Source organism: Armigeres subalbatus, chromosome 2, assembly GCF_024139115.2.
Source record: "Armigeres subalbatus isolate Guangzhou_Male chromosome 2, GZ_Asu_2, whole genome shotgun sequence".
In the NCBI taxonomy this organism is placed as follows: domain Eukaryota; kingdom Metazoa; phylum Arthropoda; class Insecta; order Diptera; family Culicidae; genus Armigeres; species Armigeres subalbatus.
This window is the reverse complement of record NC_085140.1, coordinates 75,954,964-75,981,943: the sequence shown is the minus strand read 5'-3', so window position 1 is coordinate 75,981,943 and position 26,980 is coordinate 75,954,964. Positions and strand designations below refer to the sequence as shown.

Sequence of the window (26,980 nt, the reverse complement as noted above, 5' to 3'; positions counted from 1 at the left end):
CGTCAAAAATCAGTGTGAAGTACTTACCCTTAATCCCTTCAGAGGCATCTTCTTTGTACCGATCCTCAGGAATGGTCGTTGTCTCAGTTTCAACGATCGCATCAGGAATGATTAGACGCTTCAATATATAGTCCGCCTTTTAATCAAAGTAGTTTAAAATGTCTTGAAGCAAATCGTTTCTGATCAATTGCTTTACGGCAGAATTATTCAAAAACGCAAAAAGATCGTGCAGATCTCACGACGGAGTAGTTTCACAGCAGCTTGAACAGGTTCGAGGGCTTAAATTATTTCCCCAAACGCCAAAAAAACATCACCGAAGTTTAATTCGGATTATGATAGATCCGTTTGAGCATAGATAACATGCTATTCCAGCGGTCTTTGAGGTCAGCCACTAATTCAAATACTTTTCTGAATTCAGAACGGACATATTTTTACAGCAAATCGTTTTCACGTTTTTCTGAAAAATACTACTTTGGCTCAGTGATGAACTCTTGTAATAAAAAAAATCACTTTAATAAAGATTTAAAAAAACTACTATGGCACGTACCTTTTTCACAATTTCATTTATTGCAAGAAAATTCTTGACGATGTCAACAATGTTCATTGAAGAAAAAAGTCATTGGCTAAGGGAATGAAGCAACATGTATGATTAATGACGATGATGATCGATTTTTGCTGTAGGTGAATTTCGTCGATGATGGTAACTTAAGCTATCAGTACACTGTTTGTCATAATGACAAATATTTGTCAAGTCAGCCTGATATCCATGTCGATTTCTAATCGGTTTGATAGATGTCCGGATCAACTTGACAAATATTTGTCATTATGACAAACAGTGGACTGCGGGCTTTGGGCATAGGTTCATTCATGTGCACATTCAATTGTTGTATTTTTGCACAATGAGTTTTTACTGCTTGAAACCGGATATCTCTCCCATCTATGCTGGTTTTTTTATTCATATGGGACAGATATATGCGATGACATGCAGTTTAGCTGATATATGTAGGTGAAAACTATTCGAGATTTTTGATTCTGACAGCAAAATTTGAAATACCGAAAATACCGGTATTTTCCGTTTCTAAAACCGGTATTTTCGGTATCCAAAATGAACCGGTAATACCGGTATTACCGGTTTCGGTACTACCGGTTAGACCACCCTACAACCGATAGTCCGAATGTTGCGATAAAGTTTCGGTTAAGCGCTGCTGATGCTGACGACGACGACCACACGACAAGCACTTTCTTTCTCCGCCGATGCTGGGACCGATCTCCGCTCAATAAATTTTACGACGCGCGCTTTTCCTCCGGGGCGCACTCCGTGATTTTGAACGGGAACTTTATGGTGTCGCCAAGCAAATAATTTGCAGTTTGAACAAAATTCGCCTCGCCTCAATCTTTCTTTGTATGGAGGAATGGTGGCCCTGAGAAGAACCGATTATTTTCCGATAACACATATTTCACTAACAGCTGTCAACGACGACCACACGCCCCTCGCCATGGGCTGGAATAAAATTTGCTCAGCAACTCCGCCAATGCTGGGACCGCTATCCGCGCGCGGGTAAAGCAGTTTTCTAATCCTAAATAAAGATGGCCAATTAGTCCCGCCTCTCTGTTGATCAGTATGAGTGCAAATATTGTGTAGCCTGAACGCTCACCAAAGAGGCGTGGCTACAGGGTTAACTTTATTGATAACAAGAAAGCAGCTTTACCGCGTGCGCGAGCCATTTCGTTCGAGATGTCGCGAAGAGCATATCGCGGTCCCACCATCGGAATCGGCGGAACTTCTGCCGGTAATTTTATTCCCACCGATAGTGTGGGTCGTGCGGTCGTCGTTGTCAGCATCAGCAGCACACAGGTGGAATTTTCTTGCCTGTTTGGCTTCGATGGCGCCTATGGTGGAGCACATTTCATATTTATTTCAACATGTCAAAGTAATTAAGCTTTATTTTGTTCGTAAAATGGTCTTTTCTAATTTAAGTCAATTTCAATGGCTGTATTATTTATATTTATATATACATATATAGCTTAATTGTTACTTGGGTTTTCTTTATTGTTTACAAGAAAGTTGGTTTCCTGCGCGGTTCGAGATGTCACTTAGAGCGGAGAGCGATCCCACTTGCATCGGCATCGGCAGCGGTCCTCAGCGAATAGATGCAAAGTCAACCATAGTCAGAATCTCACGAGAAAATTTCACTTTTGCTGATGACAGCAGAAGCGATAATTTACCGCTGAAACGCCTTCCATTCATGCCGATCAAAAATTATTTGCAGCGTTTTTCCACCGACAGCCGATGCTCGGACCGGCACTAATGCTATTATTTTGCTACCGATGCCAAACAATTATGCTTGGTTCTTTCAGGGTGACCACTTAAGTTACATTTTAAAATTCCCGCATATTTCCCGACTTTTTCCCGATATTTTTGAAAAATTCCCGATGTAATTTTGAAGATTCAAAATAAAAATTTATATTTAAGTTTCGAAAAGAATGTAAATGATTATATTGTGCTTTTAATTGATGTTTACCGTCAAAAAAATTCTAGGTTCATTATCTCAGTCAAATCTTTGACTAATTTAAGGTCAATTTTTGAGGCTTCTAGGGGTAAAACTAGAAATGATTCAGTTTCATTGCATTCTAGTTTGAATTTTGGGTAAAATAGAACAAACTCGCTGGTTTTAGTGTTCTATTCATGTTTGTCAAACTCTTTATTACATGAAATAATTATGTTGCTGCTAAATAAGCTAAATAAATTGTATACTCCGTTGAGTGAATAAACATTTTTGCTTCTGCCAATATTTTGGCATCCATCTTTTTCAAAGATGAGCCAGCCTATAGGGCTGCAAATCTCTTTAATTAAGATAATAATAACAATATTTATGTTTTTCATTACTTCAAGCTCTATCTGGAATAAGGGCGAATGTCGCAAGAGAGAATTCTCTTTGACGACTTCCCCTCTTTTAAATTAAAGTGACAAGCAGATGATTTCGTTGCGGTTTTTCCCCTCAGAATGAAAGAAAACAATGAAAATTTGCATTCTGAGGTGATAAACCGCGAAGAAATCCACTGCTTGTCACTTTTATTTAAAAGAGGGGAAGTCGACGAAGAGAATCCTCTCTTGCGACATTACCAGATAGAGCTTGACTTTAGAGGAAATTAATCTTTCTTGGATGCGCATGCGAAACAAGCGACAAAAGAGAAACAACGACAAAGCTTTGTTTTCGTCGGAGACAATAAATGACAAAGATTCGAATTTTTTTGTCAGGAACAAAAAGAAGACATTTTGTTGCTAACTTTTCATTCCATTTTTGCATTATCTCTACACTGCCGTTCTACGCATAATTGTCCCATGTTACGTTTGCTGAAAAAATCCAAACTCGAGTCAATTTGTCCCACTAATTTCAGAATCGAATGGATCTTGAAATTGAACAAATATTTTTGGGGTGTTATGAGCGTAGGCAATACTATTTCAGGACATAAAACGAATCGCTACTTATTTAAACAGTTTTCAGTTTCAATTATCATCAAACAGCAACTTATTTTTCAGTGGGACAAATTGACTCGAGTTTGAGATTTTCATCAAAGGTAACATGGGACAACTATGCGTAGAACGGCAGTAGAGCAAATTTCGGTTTTATGCTATCGTAATTGCTGCTTTTGTGGGAATATTTCAGAATCTAACTGTAATAACAAAAATAGCTTTGTATTTTCGGAAATATCAAAGCATGCAAGGCAAATGATTCTTGTCATATTGTGTTCGGGTTTTGATAAAGACTTGTTGCGAGGTGCGTTGGTCAGTAACAAACTCTGTTGATGACAAAGGGTATATTGTCAGGCGTTGCTCGAATATTGATTTCCTGCTTGTTACCTATCTAATTGTTTCCTCAATCTATTTCCAGTTCTTGAGACTTATTTTACCTTGAGCAGTGAATTATTAGAATCCTGATCTTATTATGGCATCATATGTTATTATTCATGCCATTCTTTCCATCATTCTTATGCTGGTTTACGACCAAAGAGTGTTCATTGATCTAAATCACTTTTCCTGTACAGTGTTACCATGTGATAAAATCAAGATGATAACAACGAATAACCAGAACTTGTTGAGATGTGTGTCTGAAATCGAAGTCTCCAGACAAAACTCGAGCCGCTTTCAAGAAAATCAGGAATCCACAAGCTGCAACGAAATGCTAATTAGCTTCTTCTATGACTCTCGGAGATATGCTAAGTTTTAGAAACCTTCCAAAACGTAGGTGGCATGTTGCTTTCCATTATCACTACCGAGAAGAGCTCTAGACTCGATATTAGAGAAATCTGGTTTCAATATCATTTTCATTATATGTACTTCTGACAAAGCCGGATAGTTCCTCAAATAGTTTCAAACGGTACGTGAAAAAGCCCATGCGTTTAAAATAGTAAACGATGGTCTCCATGTTTTAGATTAGAATAATTATACATGAATCAATGAAATGAACACCTGGTGACTTTTTTTTCCCGATTTTTTGTATAATTTCTAGAAATTTCCGACTTTTCCTGCATGGACTTTTTAATTTCTCGCATATTTCCCATTTCCCGATTTCCCGACTCACTGGCCACCCTTTGAAGAAAGTACGTCTAATAACAACTTTCTCAATCATTAACATCAGAAAATGGCACTGAAGAATTTTTCCAGTTCCTAATGGTTACACTTCAGAAAAACTATTTCAACTTAACCTTCCTCTCAAATATAATGGTGGTCCTGAAAAGAACCGAAGATACTGGAACACGGATGTAAATGATGTGCTGCTGCTGCTGCTACAACCGCCACCACCACTGAGCGAAAAATTTTCATTCGCCCCACCACCGCTGCGACAGTCGTTGTCGCTGGGACCGCTTCTGGACGCCCTGATCCGCTCTTCGTGAAATCCCTAATGAAAATAACGCGCGCACGCGAAACACGCCGCTTTTATACATAGGGAAACCGAAGCAGAAAAGGCCCGTAGCTTACTTCAATCTGATGTCCGTGTTGGGAATGCATGAACGGGATTGAGTTAATTTGAATTTTTTACCGGGTTTGGAAAGAAATAACATTTTCGATAGTTTAACTTTGAAAATCAATAGCATCGAAGGAATTGGAATATATCTGGAGAGTTTCTGAATCGATTGATAAGAAAATCTCTTTAATCAAGCGAAAAATAAAGACGTTATTAGCGTTTGAAATCTCTACTAATTTCATGACGGTTTCGAATTTGAAAAATTTATTTTTCACACCCTGTATCCGAGACTTCCCCTAGATGTAACTTACGTCAAAAACATCTTCGGTAGAAAAAATCTACTTCCGTATTGTCTTCGTTCCGGATAGGCAATACGCGAACTGTTCAGTGTATTATTAGATACATTTTACCGTATATTTCTGATTTAATTCTTATAAATCGACTAATCACAATCGCTTTTATTTGCTCAGATTAAGGTCGGAGTGGCAGCGAGGGACTATGTCCAAGGGCTTCACGATCCCTCCCAGGCCATCTGCGAGTTGTGGGGCTTGCCTAGGATGTGGTGGGGTTTAATTGTGGGCCCTGTTAAACCTCTATAAAAAGCTGCATGTATCCGCAAGTAAAACCCCACCAAAGCGACCGTGTGCCGCTCAAAGCGCACTAGCCCAAGTCCTGGTGTTAGGTGGGACGCTAAACAGCCCCTGACACGACGGCCCTCCGACGAGACAGGAGGTTTGCACAGGCCCAATAAGCTGCCTGGAAAACCAATCATTACGAACAATATAAGAGATAATGCGACTCGATATAATCGGCAAAGACCTGAGCGACGAATACAGGATCACGATTGGAAGCTTGGAACATGGAATTGCAAGTCGCTAGGTTTCGCAAGTTGCGACAGGATGATCTACGATGAATTACAGCCCCACAACTTCGACGCCGTGGCGCTGCAGGAGATTTGCTGGACAGGACAGAAAGTGTGGTAAAGCGGGCATCGAGCGGCTATCTTCTACCAAAGCTGTGGCACTACCAACGAGCTGGGAACCGGCTTCATAGTGCTGGGTAAGCTGCGCCAACGCGTGATTGAGTGGCAGCCAATCAACGCAAGGATGTGCAAGCTGAGGATTAAAGGCCGTTTCTTCAACTATAGCATCATCAACGTGCACTGCCCACACGAAGGGAGACCCGACGACGAGAAAGAAGCGTTCTACGCACAGCTGTAGCAGACATACGATGGATGCCAACTGCGGGACGTCAAAATCGTCATCGGTGACATGAACGCACAGGTAGGAAGGGAGGAAATGCATAGACCGGTCATCGGAGCGGATAGTCTGCACACCGTATCGAATGACAACGGCCAACGATGCATAAACCTCGCAGCCTCCCGCGGAATGGTAGTCTGGACCACCTTCTTTCCCCGCAAAAATATCCACAGGGCCACATGGAGATCACCTAACCAAGAAACGGAAAACCAAATCGACCACGTTCTAATCGACCACGACCACTATCTCGTTGCAGTATGCCTGCGCTCAAAACTCTCGACGGTATACAACACGCGTCGAAGTCGGACGCCGCGGCATAACATTGGGCGGCTACAAGACGGTAGACTAGCCCAAGGATACGCGCAGCAGCTGGAAGTAGCACTCCCAACTGAAGAGCAGCTAGGCGCAGCGTCTCTTGAAGATGTCTGGAGATATTCGATCCGCCATTGGTAGCACCGCAACCGCTGCACTTGGCACGGTGCCCCGGATCAGAGAAAACGACTGGTATGATGGCGAATGTGAGCAGTTAGTGGAATGAAGAATGCAGCATGGGCGAGATTGCTGCAACACCGCACGAGGGCGAACGAGGCACGATATAAACAGGCGCGGAACAGACAAAACTCGATTTTCCGGAGGAAAAAGCGCCAGCAGGAAGATCGAGACCGTGAAGAGACGGAGCAACTGTACTACCGCGCTAATAACACAAGAAAGTTCTATGAGAAGTTAAACCGTTCACGTAAGGGCCACGTGCCACAGCATGATATGTGCAAGGACATAACGGGAACCTTCTTACGAACGAGTGTGAGGTGATACAAAGGTGGCGGCAGCACTGCGAAGAACACCTGACTGGCCATGTGGCTGACGAAGATGGCGGTATGGTGATGGACCTGGGAGAACGCGCGCAGGACCTAATCTTACCGGCTCCAAATCTCCAGGAAATCCAGGAGGAAATTGGCCGGCTGAAGAACAACAAAGCCCCTGGGGTTGACCAACTACCAGGAGAGCTATTTAAACATGGTGGTGAGGCACTGGCTAGAGCGCTGCACTGGGTGATTACCAAGATTTGGGAGGAGGAAGTTTCGCCGCAGGAGTGGACTTCTTCTTCTTCTTCATTGGCATTACATCCCCCACTGGGACAAAGCCGCCTCGCAGCTTAGTGTTCGCTTCCACAGTTATTAACTGCGAGGTTTCTAAGCCAAGTTACCATTTCTGCCTTCGTATATCATGAGGCTAACACGATGATACTTTTATGCCCAGGGAAGTCGAGACAATTTCCAATCCGAAAATTGTCTAGACCGGCACCGGGAATTGAACCCAGCGTGGTCTTGCTTTGTAGCCGCGCATCTTACCGCACGGCTAAGGAGGGCCCTAGCACTTCGCCAACCACGCAGTCTACGAAGGGTCCGCAAATCAGCCTCCACCTGATCGATCCACCTTGCTCGCTGCGCACCTCGCCTTCTTGTGCCCCGTCGAATCGTTGTCGAGAACTATATGCACCGGATTACTATCCGACATTCTGGCTACGTGCCTGGTCCACCGCAGTCGTCAGATTTTCGCGGTGTGAACGATGGATGGTTCTCCCACCAACTGATGCAACTCGTGGCTCATTCGCCTCCTCCTCGTACCGTCCGCCATCTGCACCCACCATAGATGGTACGCATCACTTTCCTTTCGAAAACTCCCAGACCGCGTTGGTTCTCCACGAGCATTATTCAGGTCTCGTGTCCGTAGAGGACTACCGGTCTAATGAGCATTTTGTAGATAGTCAGTTTGGTACGGCAACGAACTCTATTCGATCGGAACGTCTTGCGGAGGCCAAAGTACGTACGATTTCCTGCTATGATGCGTCTCTGAATTTCTCTGCTGGTATCGTTATCGGCGGTCACCAGTGAGCCCAAGTACACGAATTCTTCAACCACCTTGATTTTCTCACCACCGATACAAACTCTTTGGATCGCATTACAATATTTTTACACGGTTGGTATTCATTAATTTCTCGGTTAGACTGAACTTTCACAGCTTTTCAAATACCATCTGAATTTTCTTTGATTTTTTTTGCATTCGTATATCATGAGGCTAACACGATGATACTTTTATGCCCAGGAAAGTCGAGACAATTTCCAATCCGAAAATTGCCTAGACCGGCACCGGGAATCGAACCCAGCCAGCTCCCGGATCATGTTTTCACGCTTGCGTAATACATGAAAAGTGTGGCCTTTTCTCGTACTTCAAAATTCGTTCGAAAATTTATCATGGGATTTAATTTGTTTAAAAAATGTATTGACTAAATATTCTGAAACAATAAATTATTTGATTTGTAAATTCCTCCAGGAGTTCTAGGGGAACTCCTTTTCAAATCCCATCTTGACTTCCTGCAGAAATTCAAGGAACATTGAACACATTGTACTTATGAACTCCTGCAAACATTTCTTAAACCTCCCTCCCGATCATGTTTTCACGCTTGCGTAATACATGACAATTGTGCCCTTTTATCGTACTTCAAATGTGCATGTCTACGGTTAACGTTTCCTAATGTTGACTGGTAAAGTACTATTTAATGTTCTTACTAATTTGAATGATTTGTTTATCTGCTTTATCGGTCCTATTCAAAGTATGAGGGAGTAGATAATCGAAAGATAATTGAAAATCAACAAATTGAAAGCCGTTCGCTAGGGCGCGAACAAGTGAAAGGGAGGCATGGATATCATCTATTGAACAGCACATAATCGAAGCGTGAATCCTCTTGCCTAATGTCCTGGATGTGAACGGCTTGGTTAGTTAGTATGGAAACCACCGTGCCAAGACAGGCAAAAAGATCCAGGCGAACGATCTCCCCATGTGCTGTTCTGTTTTACCTTTAGTTCTATCGATCGGCAGGTTTATGCGGAATACACATTACCACTCATGGGAGGTATGTCCATATCGTGACTTGTTCTCCTAATTACCTGATTTCGATTTAATTGGATTATAGAACCCTTATTTTTTTTTTGTTTTTAGCCAATTTTATTTCATAATTGAAACAGATTTTACGACCGAAATGATCGCCAGGATCTTTTTGTCGGCTCTTATAAATGCAGTACGGTGCACTTTAAGAGGAAGAGGTTTCAATTTGATAGGTTTTGATCATCATTTTCACCACGATCCCACTGCGGTCCGTTGAATAGCAATAATCTTTTTGAAGTGCTTGCAAAATCTCGAACGGTGTTAAAGTCAACAATTGGCCCAGAAGTTCGATAGCGTAGAAGAAATAGAAACAGGCGTGATTCTGATTCGTTGATTGGTTGGCTGGGCGGCTGCTTGCTGATGGTACAGTGTCGTCGGAGCCAGTGCAGTGCCTTCAGTGGATAGTGTTCAGTGTTCGTCGTGCGCGGTTTGCACGTACATTAAAAACTTGCAACAGTAAGTGAGTGAGAGCACTGTAGTGCAATACCAGCAATCAGAAAAAAATAACAAAACGGGCAAGAAAAAGACCAGCAGCAATAACAACAACAGCAGCACACATGAGCAGAGCGCATATAAATAAACATGATGAAGCGTGGAATGTTTGAAATCTGAACGTAATAATCAACCTCAAGATTAAAGACTATTCATTTGCTTTTTCTCAATGTTCATAAAGCCAGGATAATTATCTCAACTTGCATACATCCTTGTATCCAATCATGTACATTTTTGTTTTTGTTGTTTTTTGCATCTTAGTTACCATGTGCCCTGTACAACTCGTTTTTAGGTCCATTTCAACGTCTTTATTTCTTTATATATCAAATAGATGTGATTCCTATAATAAATTGATCTTCTTTTTGTCCATAGCTCAATCTCTTTAGTTGAAATTCGTTCAACAGTTTGTGTTCACAACACAGTTGTATTGTACCCTTTGAAGAGTCGCATGGTTAGTTCAATTTGTAGGGAGTTAGTTTAGGTTGCTAATCAATTGTTGTTTGTTTTTTCAGCCCCTCTGAATCTCTACAGCTGTCACGGTAGCTTTTCTCCATTGTGCTCGCCAAACTCATTAGTTAATTTACGTACCGATTTACTACATTCCATGCTTCTTAAATTTCAATTCCACCCAGTTCCTCGCACCCGCGAACATTTTTTTTTCGCTGCCCGTGACTGACAGCGCAGCGTGCGTGTATTGGAATGCGTTTAAATATCTCTGATCCATGTGTATATTTTTGTATTTCTACAGAGCACAGTACGCTGCCACAGTGTTGCCTCAGCGAGGAGCAGCAGAGCAACAGGGAGTTGGATCCAGCGCCCTCGCCGGTGTGCGTGCCCTGTGTGTGGCTCTCGCACACTGTATGTGTGTCTCTCCCCTTTTGGTGACGTATGTGTGCGTGAATGTGTTTTAAATTAACCCCTTTCGACTCGACCGAGACGAAACTTCGCAACCAGAGCCACAGTAGTAGCAGATATTGCGGTGTCTGGCGGTGGTGGTGATGCAAAACGTCAGCCGAGAAAAGAATCGAGTGAATCCAATCGAGGAAAACAAGAAGAATTTCAAGTCAAATCCCATTCGGTTGGGTGTCAGTCAGTGCGGTGTTGTATATATGATCCGTAATTAAATAGGCAAAAGTGAACGCGCATCGTCGTCGCGGTGAAAAGTGTGCAGTGTAAAAGCAAAAGTCGAAATTGGAAAACACCACCGCCCCGTGTGTCTGCTCCGAGACGTGTGGCTCCGAGCTAGATGAAAAGAAGAAATTGTATCTTTTAATGTATTTTTGCTCGATTGGGAAAGGGAAGTGAAAATCGGGGTGCCCAGAGTGATTTCCTTACGATTTTTCAGCGGAAGCTTTTATGATCTTGGTGATCTTGAAACTCAATTATTGTTGGAGGAAGTGAAAAGGGAGGCAGGATAGTTTAAGGGAAGAATCACATACAACGGCAACAACGATAACAACAACAGTGAAGCACAAGAGAAAAAAGAAACCCAACGAACAACAACAATGTCGATGGACAACCGAAGTACCTCGGCCCTGTTCAAAAGGGCCGAGCAGTTGAAACGGTGGGAAGAATCGGAAGCCAACAAGCACAGTGGCATCCCGAAGAGTCCATCAATGCGCCGGATTAAGTTCTCTTCGGGGTGCATCTTTCTGGCTGCCTGCGTGGCCGGCGATAAGGATGAAGTCTCACGGCTGCTGGAAACCGGCGCCGATATCGATACGGCCAACGTGGACGGCCTAACGGCGTTGCATCAGGTGAGTGAGCTTTTGCGGCGAGGGTTGATATATTTTATTGGTAGAACGTGCTGAATTAATTTGTATGTCGAATCTGCAGTGAGCCTAGCGGAATGTATCTTTATGCCGTGAACAATACCTTTGACATCATTCCAATATCCTTGCGTAAATTTGTATTATATTGTAAGATTCGATTGAGGTTTATTTTCTAATTAGGGGTCGTACACTTATTACGTAAGTATCTTTTCTGGGTATTTCAACAGAATAAAACTAATGCTAGATTCTTATACAAATATTGCATGAGACCTTACAATTTTGCAAGCTTTTTTTACAATATTTGTTTTTTGAGCTTACAATATTTGTATAAGGATCTAACAATTTCGGATATGCTCAGTTCTTATACAGGTTTTGGTAGGTTCTATACAGAATTGTTAGAAAATCCAACAGTCGCTGGTTGGGTGAAATCCTAGAGAAACTTGTTACAATAATTGAAGAAGAAATAACGCACAAATAACGGTCTAACTTTTGCTAAAGTTTACGCAAATTAGTCTGCCAAATTCTCAAATAAATTTCTGCTGGAATTTCTGAAAATATTCCTCTGGAATTTTCGAAGGATTCTGACTACCAAATTAACGGAGCCTGAGCAACTATATTAGTTTTTGTATTATTTGTTGCTTGATACGAATTCAAATAATTGTTTTACAGAAGGTTTGTTCATAAAACAGAGCTGCATTGGCTAATTCCTTATTCTCTACGCAAGTTTGTCTTGTGATCAATAATTACAAATAAGTTGCACAATTTAATTCTTCAAATGATATTACGGTTTTAGCATTTTTTTTTAAATTATTGACCAAGTTTATCTGCACTATGACGGAACAAAACATGCCAAAAACATAATCTCATCTAAAAAGCGGAGCTTTTTAAAATAGTTTTGGCTGTTTAGTTCTTAGCTTCAGTACTTCTAGTGCTATCTAGAAGGGTTGTAATACTAACTGCGGATTTCTTAGTACTATTTCCAATTTGGTACAAATATATGTAAATTTGCAAAAGAGAAGACGCTCGGTAAAAAGTGATTAGAAAATTGATATTTCACGTGTATTTGGTTACACTTTAGTTCTAAGTCGTGTGGATTTGGCGCGGAATAGATTACATATTGCGCGAAATTGGCGCGGATTTGGTGCGGAAAATATTTCAGGATCTCCGTAACAACCCTGCTAATGCGAAATCCACGGGATGGACGGAGAATCGCCTTCCAGAAGATATTTCATACAAAAATAATAAAATCAAGCTAGATGAGGAGAAATACCAGCTCTATTCCACTCGCCTCAGGCCGATGACATACTCACGCGTGTGCGTGCGCAAACGCGTCCTAGATAAAATAATTTCTCTTGCTGATATTCTGTTTACGAGTGCTTGGTCGCGTTCCGTCAGTATGTTATCGCTCTCAGCGCTTGCTCGTCCGCCTGGACCATGTTGCACGAACTGGATTATCTATATAAATAAAAATGAATTGTTACTCTTATAGACTCGTTAACTACTGGACCGATCGGCGTGAAAATTTGTATGCAGAGGTTTTTGGGGCCAGGGAAGGTTCGAGACCCAAAGAGGGAAGTTTGGATAGGGGGGCTCCCATACAAATGAAACACAAATTTCTTCATAACTCGAGAATTAAGCAAGCAAATGGAACCAAACCTGGCATGTGGAGGTTTTGGAAGGAAATATATGTTTCTGTGGTGGTTGGAAACTGGATGGGGGAGTCTGGACAGGGGGGCTCCCATACAAATGAAGCATAAATTTCTGCATAACTTGAGAACTAATCAGGGAATAAATCAAATTTAAGCGAAGTTTTCTAGTTTTTAATAATTCTGCAACCCTTTTGCGGTTGATCGGCGACATAATCAAAAATCTCGGAGGTGCCCTCAAATATAGAATGACGAATTGACGATATTTCATTTTTAGTTTTCTTCTAGTTTTTTTTCTTTCCAAAAGTCTATCTACAGAAGATGTATTTTCTAATTATTTTTTTATCAGCATGTCCAGCTGATTTTAACCCATCATTGATCCTGGTATTTCGAAGGGATTTAATATAGACATTTATTATAGTTCTTTCTTGAAATCCTCCAGAAATTCCTGACAAAAATTCGCTCCTGACTAAATTTTAGGAAGCAATCTGAAAGATTTCCGCATATGGATCCCAGCATGCATTTCACAGTTACTTTGACGTTTAACCATAGCCCCTCTTCAAGCTGACCAATATAATATTCTCAAACAGATACGATGCTTCTTGGTAATCGGCGTAATCGGCGGTAGGTCCTGCGTAAGCATGCCGGCTAGTTGATCTCCTATAAGAATTTCTTCTCTCTGATTCACAACTTGAATTTAACTACTGTGTGCCTGAGTTCTGTTTGATAGTGTGTCCGAATCAGCCGAATAATAGCAGACTCAGAGGGATCAACATATACAATCCGCTAGTGCGAAATATTCGGCCTTAGTCGAGGACAGAGCAATCGTCCGCTGTTTCCTGGTATTTTATAAAGTTGGTACAGCTCTCAAGTATTGTTCTACGCAAATGACCATAAATCCTCCTCAACCACTATTCTTCATACATCGACTTCCGACAGCTTTACAGAAGATAAAACTGGCCGGAAATTCCTTTTCCTGCAAATGTGTTCTGTAACGGGCAACAGGCTCTTTTATTTGACAGACTTAGGCATGTATAACACTTATGGAGCAAAGATTTTTTATGATATTTACAATATCATTATTATTCTTGTAATACTAAGTAGTATTAGATGAATATCGGCTCTGTTAAGCTGGATACGGCGAGTGAGCCTTAAATAAACGGAATGATAAAAAATATCATTATTGTTTACAGTTAGGGACATGGACCAATGCACTCGTGAAGACTCGAGGTCAGATATAACATTATGGATGATTTTGGGATATACAGTGCTAGACATTCGTAGCCGCACCCAAAATTGTCTTTACAGTTTCAAAAATAAGTTAATTTATTGGTTACTTTTGTTGATTTAGGATACAACTTAGCTATTCTCTTCTATTCATTGCCCAAGATATGAAAAAAATTAAATTAAGTTCATATAATCAAATAAAAACAAAAAATAGGCTGGACATTCGTTTAGCCGCACCATTGAAATTTTGGAATAAAATATTATGAAACAAATTTTGAAGCTATTCCATGCCTAGTACTTTGTATGGCCTTCTCCATTTCGGATAACTTCAAAAATTCGTATTGGCATTGAATCGGATAGCTTGACCATGCCATGATAGTGTGACCATGCCAATGTTAGCACTCTTTAACAGCTGCCTTTAGGCTGGACACACTGTCATAATGCCGTCCGTTTGCATACGCTTGCCCAGCTACGATGTCTCAGGGATTCTAGATAGGATTGCAGCCTGGACGGCATGTCGGCCATTCAAGCAGTGGAATGTTTTTCCCGTCAAACCATGCCCTAGACTGCTTGGAAACATTGAAAATTATGTCTTCTGATGCCTCGTTCTCCATGTGTCCGACCAAAACATCCTCAAGCAGACCCAAATACATTCCAGAGTTTTTTTTTTGTAGATATAAAACATTTTGGAGGCTTGGCTCGGTATGAAAGGCTCCCTACACCACCAAAATTCCACGCTATGTTTTGTTCAGATCTGACGACCCCCTTTTAGACCCTCCTATACTGCCGCTAACCGCAAGTCGAGCACATCTGTATGTGGTGGCTCATATACAGATGTGCTCGACTTGCAGGTTAGCGGCAGAACTAACAATTCAGTCCGTCCAGATTAATTTTTGCTCATCTAAAAAACATCGTTTCGTCACTCGCCTTTCCATTCCATGTATTTTTTTGTGAATTTGAGACGGCTTTCTTCGTCAATTTCGGCTTGCTCTTCAGTTTCGCCCATTTTATGTGTGCCAATTCGTCCAAAATCCGAGTGATATGTCTGGGCGTTACAGAACATCAAACTTTCTCTTAATTTGTGAGCAAGATAATCAGTTTTTGGTTACTTCGCATCTTATCTGCCTTTCAACCCGCAGAGACACCTTGCTTCGCCCTTTCGTGTCCAGCCCTTCGCCCTTTCGTTTTACGCCATAAATAATAATTATCACTTTTTTTAAGCTTTCTTAAAGTTTCGAATTACATTTCCGGAACTTTTTTTTTTGGCATTTGTGTACCCTTCATCCTTGAACAGGGTTATGATTTGCCGTTTCTCTTTCATCAAACGGATTTCTTCCGCCATTTTTGTAATATATTCACAGATCGTTTATCAAATCAACAATTAACAATGCGCATCTTTACAATACCTTCCAAAAAGATTCATGGCTCTTAAAAGGAGGCTTCCGAGCCTCTTGAAAGAAGGTTGAGTTTCTTGAAAAGAGGCTTCCGAGCCTCTTGAAAGAAGGCTGAGTTTCTTGAAAGGAGGCTTCCGAGCCTCTTGAAAGGAGGCTTCCGACCTTCTTGAAAGGAGGCTTCCGAGCCTTTTGAACAGAGGCCTCTTGAAAGGAGGCTTCAGATCCTCTTGAAAGGAGGCTTCCGAGCCTCTTGAAAGGAGGCTTCCGAGCCTCTTGAAAGGAGGCTTCCGAGCCTCTTGAAAGGAGGCTCTGAGCCTTGAAAGGAGGCTTCCGAGGCCTCTTGAAAGGAGGCTTCTGAGCCTCTTGAAGGAGGCTTCAGGCCTCTTGAAAGGAGGCCTGAGCCTCTTGAAGGAGGCTTCTGAGCTTGAAAGGAGGCTTCCAGGCCTCTTGAAATGAGGCTTCTGAGCCTCTTGAAAGGAGGCTTCCAGGCCTCTTGAAAGGAGGCCTGAGCCTCTTGAAGGGCTCTGAGCCTCTTGAAAGGAGGCTTCCAGGCCTCTTGAAAGGAGGCTTCTTGAGCCTCTTGAAAGGAGGCTTCTGAGCCTCTTGAAAGGAGGCTTCTGAGCCTCTTGAAAGGAGGCCTCTTGAAAGGAGGCTTCTGAGCCTCTTGAAGGAGGCTTCTGAGGCCTCTTGAAAGGAGGCTTCCAGGCCTCTTGAAAGGAGGCTTCCAGGCCTCTTGAAAGGAGGCTTGAGCCTCTTGAAAGGAGGCTTCCAGGCCTCTTGAAAGGAGGCTTGAGCCTCTTGAAAGGAGGCTTCCAGGCCTCTTGGAAGGAGGCTTCCGAGCCTCTTGAAAGGAGGCTCTGAGCCTCTTGAAAGGAGGCTTCTGAGCCTCTTGAAAGGAGGCTTCTGAGGCCTCTTGAAAGGAGGCTTCTGGAGCCTCTTGAAGGAGGCTCTGAGTTCTTGAAAGGAGGCTTGAGCCTCTTGAAAGGAGGCTTGAGCCCTCTTGAAAGGAGGCTTCCAGCCTCTTGAAAGAGGCCTGAGGCCTCTTGAAAGGAGGCTCTGAGCCTCTTGAAGGAGGCTTCCTGAGCCTCTTGAAAGGAGGCTTCCGAGCCTCTTGAAAGGAGGCTTCCCAGCCTCTTGAAAGGAGGCTTCCGAGCCTCTTGAAAGGAGGCTTCCGAGCCTCTTGAAAGGAGGCTTCCGAGCAGTGTTGGTAGAATCATACTCAAATCTCAATCAACGAGGCTTCAGGCACGAGCTAACTCGCTTGCAATTCTGCAGGGAGAGCATCGCGCTTGGGTTTTTCGGGCAGAATCGCATCGCTATGCTCACTTTTTTTCAAAAAGCCGTTAAAACCCCATCGAGGCCTATTTTATGTTTAAATATGGATTTATTATTCATTCAGAAAAATATATAAGTCGAGTCAAGTACGAGACACTGAAGACGACCACACAGTTGTGGTCGAAATACGTATCTGCAAAGATAACGAAAATTAACTAGTGGAATTAAATGGAGAGTACTTAATTCGTCTTAGACGGTTGTTATTCATTGTTTTAAGCAAACAAAGTTAAATTATTGCATTCAACAAAAAAGAACACGTAAAAATCATGCGATGATGCAAATCGCGAGTCGAATCATGAACGATTCTCTGAGCCATTAGTCTGATGGGATTTGACTCGCGCTTGATTTGAACCGCGGAAGAGATTTGAGAATTTGATATTTTACCAACACTGAAAGCTTTTCGCTCTCAAATGGAGGCTTCCGAAACCTTAGATTCTAGATTAAAGAGACTCGACGTTTTGCCCTTTTGAATTTTTGTCCTTCATCCCTCCATACACTAGTAAATTTTATCAATCAAAAATCATACAAATGTCAAAACTTTATTAATAAGTTTTTATTGGAATTGTCATACATCCGTCATCACGCATTTTTGTCCTAGGTATCCCCTGGGGCCATCAAAATGTACCCTCAGATTGGAAACCGCTGGTCTAGGGTGTAAATGACGTTTGATCGTTTATTTTCTTCAATACCGCATATACAATTTTTTTCGAAATGACTTTTAATTTTTTTTTAACGCGTCGGGGTTACCCCTAACCGTCATTTCCAAAAGTTCTCGTAGAACAATTTTTCTTTTGTTACAAACTAAGCTTTGGAGCAACCTAATCTTTATACTCCGAAACGAACAATACCACAACTGCGTAGTTCTTGCACCTTTCTCCACGTAATCGGCTGAACCTTTCCGTGCTGCTGCTGCTAATTGCATTTTTTCCTTTACCTTTTCGAAACCGACTGAGTTTTTTTTAAAGCAATGCATTTCTTTGGATCCATTGGTCGACTTGCCTTTTTGCGATATCTGAGAGATTATTAGGAAGATTGAATTTAATGTTATCGCATCCCGGAGAAGAATTGTTTGATTAAAGAAGAGACATTCATAGTTGCATTAAGAATCGTCCACCCTAAGAACCGGGATCAAGCCTAGTACATAAAGCATGATGGAAAACATGTTTTATATAAATTTAAGTAGCAATCATCATGGAGTCTTAAAATAGATTAAATTTACAGTATGAATACGCATTGAAACTCATCTTTTTAATTGAATCACTGTAATATTGAAGCCAATACCATGCTGAGGGTGGCTGGGTTCGATTCCCGGTCCGGTCTAGGAAATTTTCGGGTTAGACATTGTCTAGACTTCCCTGGGCAGGAATGGTAACTTAGCTTAGAAACCTCGCAGTTAAAAACTGTGGAAGTGCTTAATGAACACTAAGATGCGAGGCGGTAATGTCCCAGTGGGGGATGTAATGCCTATGAAGAAGAATATTGAAGCACTATAAAAAGGTCAAAATAGGTTTGGCGTTAACCTTCACGCAGCAAAAAAACTGCATTTTTATATATGACAAAGTATACAGTTACAGTATACAGTTTCTGTTAGGTAGGTTCTATGCAGAACTTTAATTGCCATCTGCTACTTTAGAAGACACATTCATATGAACTAATAAGCAAACAAACAAATCACTGGAATTGCAATTTTGACTAGAAGTTAATCATCACCAGATTATCCATATTGCACTAAACTATATTTCGTTGAATCATTGTTACGGAGAAAATTGTGGCATCTTTAAACTATCCATGCCCCTAGGAGCTCCCTGTGCGTGGGTGAAAAGTCGATAATTGCGGCCTTGCTTCTTGCTGTTTGGCCAACCAACAGGCGACCATCAACCGACACGACGGAAAACAGACACCTCATCGTCACTCAGCCCCGTCGTCGTGTCGGTGGAAAACCGATCATTCACAGTCAGTGCCCGATGCAACGGATGACAACGGCATCTTGTACATTATTGGATCTGTAACGCCGGGGTTCATCAATCGTCACCATTTCCGCGCGCCGCCCGTGATCGTCTTTGTGTCTTAGAGCCGGTATGTCACGCATTATTATAAATCGCATGCATATCGTATAAATAACGGCGGCTTCACTTTCACTGCGGTCGATTGAAAAGTGCGTCAAGCGAAGCGACAAAGACGCCGTGTCGCGTTCGCCGGTCCTTGGGATGGGTCAGTTTGCTGACTTCATCGATTTGGGGTTGTACATTCTTTGGGAAATATTTTCACCACCTACTTCCAAGAAAATCTTTGACACGTGGGTCGTCGTGGGGATTTTTCGTTCTACTCATTCGCGCAATGATATAGATGAACATTAAACGAGCGCGTAAGGTGTTTAGATTTTCTACGGCAGCGACCCACCGTTCCGCGCCCTGGCTTGCTGTGTAAACAATAAACAAAATTTTTCGCCAATGTTTGAAGGTAGCCAACAAACACAGTATGTAGCCGTTTACGGTGTACTGGGCTGCCTCGTCTAACAGAGGAAATTACGTTGTGTATAATGTGCCAGAGGTGTTACCGTGCAATATTTGAATCAGCGTGGAATGGTTATTTCTGACTATGACGTGACCGAATTGAGAGACAAGGATTTTCCTGGCGGTACGGGATTGAATATAACTTGATCACTGGGTGCAGTATTCCTAGCTATCGCGAATGCTAAACGTGTGAAATACCGAAAACCGGGAGCAGAACAACATTTCTCATAAATATTAAGGGGTATTGTTGAACTCGAAAAGCTCTTCGGAATACAAATGAAACATTTGTTTAAGAAACTGAATAATATGTCAGATATTATGTGACATTTTTGGCCAAAATGAGTTTTCTATATGTTCAGAATCCTCGTCCAAAAGTACGTATTTTGACAAAAAAACACGAAAAAAATTGTTTGGAAATGTGGAAACTTGATGGAAAGTCCACCCAGAATACCTAATAAAGCTTCAACGCAAAACTATTTTGTCGATTCTTGAAAACGGTAGTCTTTTTGTAAGTTATCGTTGCGAAACTCACATGCACAAATTTCAACGTATCCAGTAAGTATTGTTCTCGATGCTGTGCGTTAGACTGCATTAACTCCACTCATACAATAAGCTTGGAGATAGTTGCAGCAGTGCAGTCTGTAACAAATGTTCCGCAAAATTATTTATTCTATATTACACATTGCAAGATAAATTTCGCCGACGTACCAAACTGACTATCTACAAAACGCTCATTAGACCGGTAGTCCTCTACGGACACGAGATCTGGATGATGCTCGGAGTTTTAGAAATAAAAGTGCTGCGTACCATCTATGGTGAGGTGCAGATGGCGAACGGTACGTAGAGGAGGCGTTCGTTCACACCGCAAAAATCGGACGATTGCGGTGGGCCGGGCACGTAGCCAGAATGTCAGACAATTATCCGGTGAAATGGTTCTCGACAACGATCCGACGGGCACAAGAAGGCGACTTACGCAGCGAGCATGGTGGATCGATCAGGTAGAGGACGATTGGCGGTCCCTCCGTAGACTGCGTGGTTGGCGACGTGCAGCCATGGATCGAGCTGAATAGAGAAGACTTTTATGTACTGCACAGCCACATAAAGAGCACAATTGTTGTAGAGTTGATTTGAAGGTAGAAGGATTGCAAGTTTTCGTATTAGACATCAGTGCCTCAAGGGATCTATCCTGCATTTTTCGGTTTAGTTGATCCCTACAGGGTACTGAAGATTAGTCTTTCCATGTTTTCAGAGGCGACTCGTCCATATGTTCTACCTGTTCATGGAACAGGTAACCATTCCTTAGTTCAGAAGCAGGAAAGTTAATGTCCTTACATTAATTTCTTCGCAATTATTTATTAGGGCAAATAATTACTCAGTAAAATTTTTAAACAAAGATTCACGTAATGTTTCCAATGATGGTTTAATATCTAACGAAACAAAATATTGCGTAGACAGATCAACTCAGACAAGATCAGTTAAATATGTGTTTCTCCGACGAATAACAGCACACCACATCACATAGAAAGCCTTTGCCAGTCGTACGATTCATAAAGAACCAACAGCAGCGCTGGCAGAAGTACAATTTAAAGCCTGCGCCATTACGAAAATTTTGAAATAATTTCCTCCTTGGTATGCTCACTCGTTCTCCGCGCGTAGAACCAGCGTGATCGTTGCCAGCTTTCTTTCTCACATCATCCTCTTTTCGCATGCAACGCAGGCACGTTTAGATGAATGTTGTGCGTGCTATGTACGCAGGAGTCCAACCTGTTCGACGCGCTGCGAGAACAACCAACGACGCGACGTATCTTCGGTTAGACTCGGTCGGAGTGTCAGCTGTAGCTTTGCCGAAAGGCGCACCGCGACCGCACACGCTTTCACGCTTAAAATCAATAACACAGAGATGTGTTTGCATCACACAAAACGGACCTAATGTGGAACATCCACTAGATGATCAATAGTTACACAGCCACAAAGATAGCTCGTGTGGTTTTATTGAAGCTTGGATTTCAATATTTTCAACAGTATTTGGTTCCTCATGAAACAAGGAATCTGTACAAACGTTTACATGTTGAAAAGGACCGTTATCACGTCCGTACGAGGCATTTTGTGCCTGTGTAACTGTCGCTCATCTATGGATGTTCCGCATTAGGTCCGTTTTTGTGTGATGCAAACACATCTCTGTGTTTTGATTTTTCAAGTGTTCGTTCATACTTCGATGATTGGGAACGGTTTGTTTTTTTTTCTCCTGATGATTATGCATCATAAACAATTCAGCATCAAGAACAATATTAAATTATTGTTTGAGTTTTTAAAAAGACTTCAAAAATTTGATTATTATAAAATATTATAAAATTGAATTATTGAATAATGTTTTTTTTTTCAAAATAATCAAAATCAATCAACATAGAAAAAAGGCATAGTTTTCACTAAATTTGAAAAACTAAATAACTCTAACATTTCAGTGGACTCAATCTGGGGTCGCATCAAATGCATTAAACGCAATAATGGTTAATTACATTTCCTTCATAACAACAAAATATGTGAGAGTTTTTAAATGCTAGGGGCGATGGGTCCTGCGCAGAGTTCAGTGCGTGATCTCTCTTTGTTTCGGTCAGCAGAACGATCGCGTGGTCGGACGCAGTATTGTGTTCTGCAGTGCGCGGCCGGTAATAAAATTAATCAGTTCAGTGCGTGATCTCTCTTGTTTCGGTCAGCAGAACGATCGTGTGGTCGGACGAATTATTGTGTTCTGCATTGCGCGGCCGGTAATAAAATTAATCAGTTCAGTGCGTGATCTCTCTTGTTTCGGTCAGCAGAACGATCGTGTGGTCGGACGAATTATTGTGTTCTGCATTGCGCGGCCGGTAATAAAATTATTCAGTTCAGTGCGTGATCTCTCATGTTTCGGACAGCAGAACGATCGCGTGGTCGGACGAATTATTGTGTTCTGCATTGCGCGGCCGGTAATAAAATTAATCAGTTCAGTGCGTGATCTCTCTTGTTTCGAAGAGGGCTTGGTAGTCATATGGCTACTGCTTCTGCCTCATACGCAGGAGGTCGTGGGTTCAATCCCAGGTCCGTTCCATTCTCCTACTTTGTATCTTAGTATCTTTATCTTCTTCTTCTTCTTGTATCTGTATTTCTCATGTTCTAGCAATCGCTAGAACTGGAAATGGACTTCCATACCGTTTCCATTACTATTCCTATACCTTCAACTTGAGTATTCTAACAGTAATCTGCTAGAATTGGAAATGAACTATGCAGCTCGTTTCCTACATCCAATTAGAAATTCCATCAGTTACCTTCTCCTATCTATCACATTGGCAGCTCGTTAACCAAGACGGACCTCTGCCTCTCCAACCTAACCCAAAATTCCAACAAATTCCGCATGAACTCGTGGCAAGTGCAGAGGTATATTCGGCTTTCGGTGGGCGAGTGATTGCATCATCATTTCCTCTCCCTTTCCTACATTGACTTGCATTCTGACGTGGCAGGCGCCAGTATGACCTATCAATGAGATCACCAGTACTTGCACATTGAAGATGTGTACTAGTCCCAAGCAAACATCTGTTGGTTCCTTGTGCAAGAACAGCTGATCTGGTCATAATGGAGTAGCAACTACGAGCAGTCAATCAGCTTCAAGCTCAAGCTCAAGCTAGGGCGATGGGTCCTGCGCAACCAGAATGGTGGAAAGAGCCGATTTGAAAGATCTCTATTCTGAGCAATATCCAGTTATCGTCAACCACAGCAAAAAAATTGTAATATCACATCATAATTGATGCACATCATCGCCGTCGTAAATCGCATGTATTATTACATCAGTTTTGTGCAACAAAAAGTGACGTAATTGGGATTTTGTCGCCAAAATGAAATTGTGTAAAACGTAATCAGTTCGACGTAATGACAAAAACGACGTAATAACCATCCAGCAGAAGCATTGCTTTTGGCAGCTGGTTTGGGGGTGCTCGGGATTTTTTTTTCATGCTTCCAAAATGCAGTTCTAAAAAATGTTATATTTTATTTCTCATAATTTTGCACGTAAATATACAATATAATAACAAATTATTGATTTTTGTTTTAATTTACAGCATTGTGACACATCGATTTTGTGTGTGTGTGTGTGTGTGTGTGTGTGTGTGTGTGTGTGTGTGTGTGTGTGTGTGTGTGTGTGTGTGTGTGTGTGTGTGTGTGTGTGTGTGTGTGTGTGTGTGAGTGTGAAAAAATGACAATACTTTGTTTTTTAAAGGTTTTATTCTAAGATTTTTAGTTTTTTCAGGCTTAACGTTTTGGTTTAGTATTTTTGGATTTTTGGTGGACCTGTGCGTCGATAAAATATTGTTAGATTTACTGCACTTAACAAAAAAAATCTTTCGAAAATTCCTCTAAAAGCACCTTCGGAAATTCCTCCGCAATTTCCTTCAGGAACTTCTCCAGGAATTCCTTCAAAAACTCTTCCAAGAATTCCTCCGGTAAATTTCTTAGCTGCTCTCAAAATTCATTCATAAAGTCCTCCAGAAATTCCTCAACGGGTTTCTTCAGAAAGTACTCCAGAAACTCCTTCAGGAGTTCATCCGGGAATTTCTCCAAGAGTTCTTCCGGAAATTTCTCCAAAAATTCCTTTAGCAGTTCCTCCAGGTGTTTCTTCTGAAACTCACACAGGAATTTCTCCGAAAATTCGTACAAGAGTTACTTCGGAAGATCTGGTCGGAGTTCCTTCGAAAATACCTCCCGATATTCCTGTTAACTCCTTGTTCAGGGGTTTGATTTGAAAATTTCTCAAAAAGTTCACCAGGATTTTATAAATTCCTCAAATAGTTCTTCCAGAAGTTATTTCAGAAACTGCTCCTGAATTACCTCCTTCAGAAGTTCTCTTCAAGATTTTTTCCGGAAATTTCTCCAGGAGTTCTTCCAGGAGGTCCTTCAAGAATTATTCCAGGAGTTTCTCCTGAAATCTGCCAGGAGTTTCTTCGGAAACGGATTCCTCCGGAAGTTTCTTCAGAATTTTTTTCCGATATACCTCGGCAAGTACCCCAGGAATTCTTATTATTTAATATTCAATATTAAATACATATTTTATGTTTAATATTTAATATTTATTATTTAATATTTAATATTAAATATTCAATATTTAATATTTAATATTTAATATTTAATATTTAATATTTAATATTTAATACTTAAAATTTAAAATTTAATATTTATTATTCAATATTTAATATTTAAAATTAAATATTCAATATTTAATATTTAAAATTAAATATTTTATTTTCAATATTTTTAATTTTGTTCTTTAATTTTTATTTCTTTTAGATTTTAAGATTTTAAGATTTTAAGATTTTAAGATTTTAAGATTTTTAAGATTTTACGGTTTTAAGATTTTTAAGATTTTAAGAATTTTAAGATTTTGAATTTTAAGATTTTAAGATTTTTACAGTTTTACGATTTTAAGATTTTGAGATTTTAGGATTTTTTAAGATTTTAGGATTTTAAGATTTTAAGATCTCAAGATTTTAAGATTTTAGGATTTTGCGGTTTTACGATTTTAAGGTTTTCGGATTTTTAGATTTTAAGATTTTAAGATTATTTTTAAGATTTTAAGATTTTTGGGGTTTTACGGTTTTAAGATTTTAAGATTTTAAGATTTTTAAGATTTTAAGATTTTAAGATTTTAAGATTTTAAGATTTTAAGATTTTAAGATTTTAAGATTTTAAGATTTTAAGATTTTAAGATTTTAAGATTTTAAGATTTTAAGATTTTAAGATTTTAAGATTTTAAGATTTTAAGATTTTAAGATTTTAAGATTTTAAGATTTTAAGATTTTGATTCCGACAAATCCAGTTATTTCAGTTACATACGTCCTTTTAATCTTCGATGTTGCAGCCATATGATGCTTCCCGTACTTTTCGTCTTCCCACAAGTCACCGCATGTTTGCATGGCTTCGCAACTACTTTCGTTATTCGCAGTCCACTTGATTGTTCTTGTACGGGATAGTGGGTGGAAACATGAACCCAGTTTTGTCCTGTACCTGAAAAAATATTAAATAATTCATTAACTGTTCAGTACTGCTCTAGGTTTTTATGTTAGTCGATAAGAAATTAGAGCTTACCTGTGCGGTTTTATTTCTCCTGGTTTTGATCCGTTCGAAATACTTTAAAAAGTTTAGGTAAGGTGCATGATCTCGACGCAACAATATGGCTTTGTATGACGTATGATTGCAGAGAGATCGGTTCCTGGATCGATAATCCAGGACGATTTTGAATCTGTAAAAATCCCTCAATCATCAAGCGATCGGAACAATCATCGTTAAGAAACTTACCTGCACAATTCCATTTCGGCATTCTTGAAGGTGTGAACGAATTCATCGTAGGTATGAACAAATCCTGCAGCTCTAGCATCCTTTCGATATTTGTTTCTCTGAAAAATGATATGATAAATTGCACCGGCTGGGTACAAATAAAACTACTAACAATACTTACCCATGAACAGATTCTCTCTTTTTTTTCTTCTAATGTTTGGTTACGTTGTACAAGAAAAGGTTATAATATTAGATCAAATAAACAACTTTCATTCGAAACCTCAGCTTGATGTATATTTTTTAGCAGGCCGGTGTACTAAAAGTTCACGAGACGCCCTACATGTTTTTGTGCACGTGTAAACACGCCATTCAACTTAATAGACTTCATGAAATTTCATTTGATATCGGCCGAAGCAGCTGCGGCTTTCATTTACGCCACCTGTCCGTTCAGGAAGCCCGTCCTCATTCTATATGATTCTACTAGAGTTGTTATCTCCGCGCTCCAGAGCGAAACGTTTGAACAACCAAGCATCCTAGCAAATATGTTCCCGAATACGACCTTTGCTTAAATCCCGGGGCACTGAGAATTGCCTGGCAACAGCATGGTCACTGTCACCGTCCCTGTACTTGCCGATACTTGATGGGCTACAGCTCTTCGATGAACCTATGCCGAATGGAGTATCCTTCTCCACTGGATCCTGGGCCAATCACTTCCAGACGCACTGAACATTGAGCGCCCTCAGGTCCTCTTCAACTGCAATAAGCCATCGTGTACGCGGCCTTTCACGAAGCCTGCGGCCTCTTCCGGGTTCTCTACTAAATATTATCTTCGCTTGACGTTCTTCCGGCATACGAACAACGTGACCAGCCCACCGTAGTCTGCCGTGTTGAATAAGCTTAATAATATCCAGCCTAAAGGATACACCTGATACAATTCGTGATTCTTGCGGCGCTGCCAGATACCGTTCTCCTGTTTACCGCCGAGTGTTGTCCGCAGCACCTTACGCTCAAACACTCCGAAAACTCTCCGATCAGCCTCCTTTAACGTCCATGTTTCATGGCCGTATAAAGCCACCGGAAGAATCAGAGTAGTATACAGCGCGAGTTTTGTTTTCGTTTGCAGACTACGAGACTT

The 26,980-nt window shown here is 41.0% G+C and overlaps 1 protein-coding gene across 13 annotated transcripts in view; it reads left to right on the top strand.

Annotated features, from left to right (window-relative positions):
* The first annotated feature begins 10,407 nt into the window (after nucleotides 1-10,407).
* The window catches only part of LOC134209197 (protein phosphatase 1 regulatory subunit 12A), a 285,951-nt gene continuing 269,378 nt past the window's right edge, over nucleotides 10,408-26,980 (top strand). For 10 of the 13 annotated variants that reach the window (XR_009978737.1, XR_009978735.1, XR_009978736.1 and 7 more), the window contains exon 1: nucleotides 10,414-11,418. Coding sequence is in view for 1 of the 13 variants with exons in the window: in XM_062685190.1 (XP_062541174.1) it covers nucleotides 11,167-11,418 (252 nt within the window). In the remaining 12 variants the exon portion in view is untranslated. Of the gene's footprint in view, nucleotides 11,419-26,980 lie in introns of all 13 variants that reach the window. The other 3 variants (XR_009978727.1, XR_009978728.1, XR_009978729.1) reach the window with 3 other exon arrangements.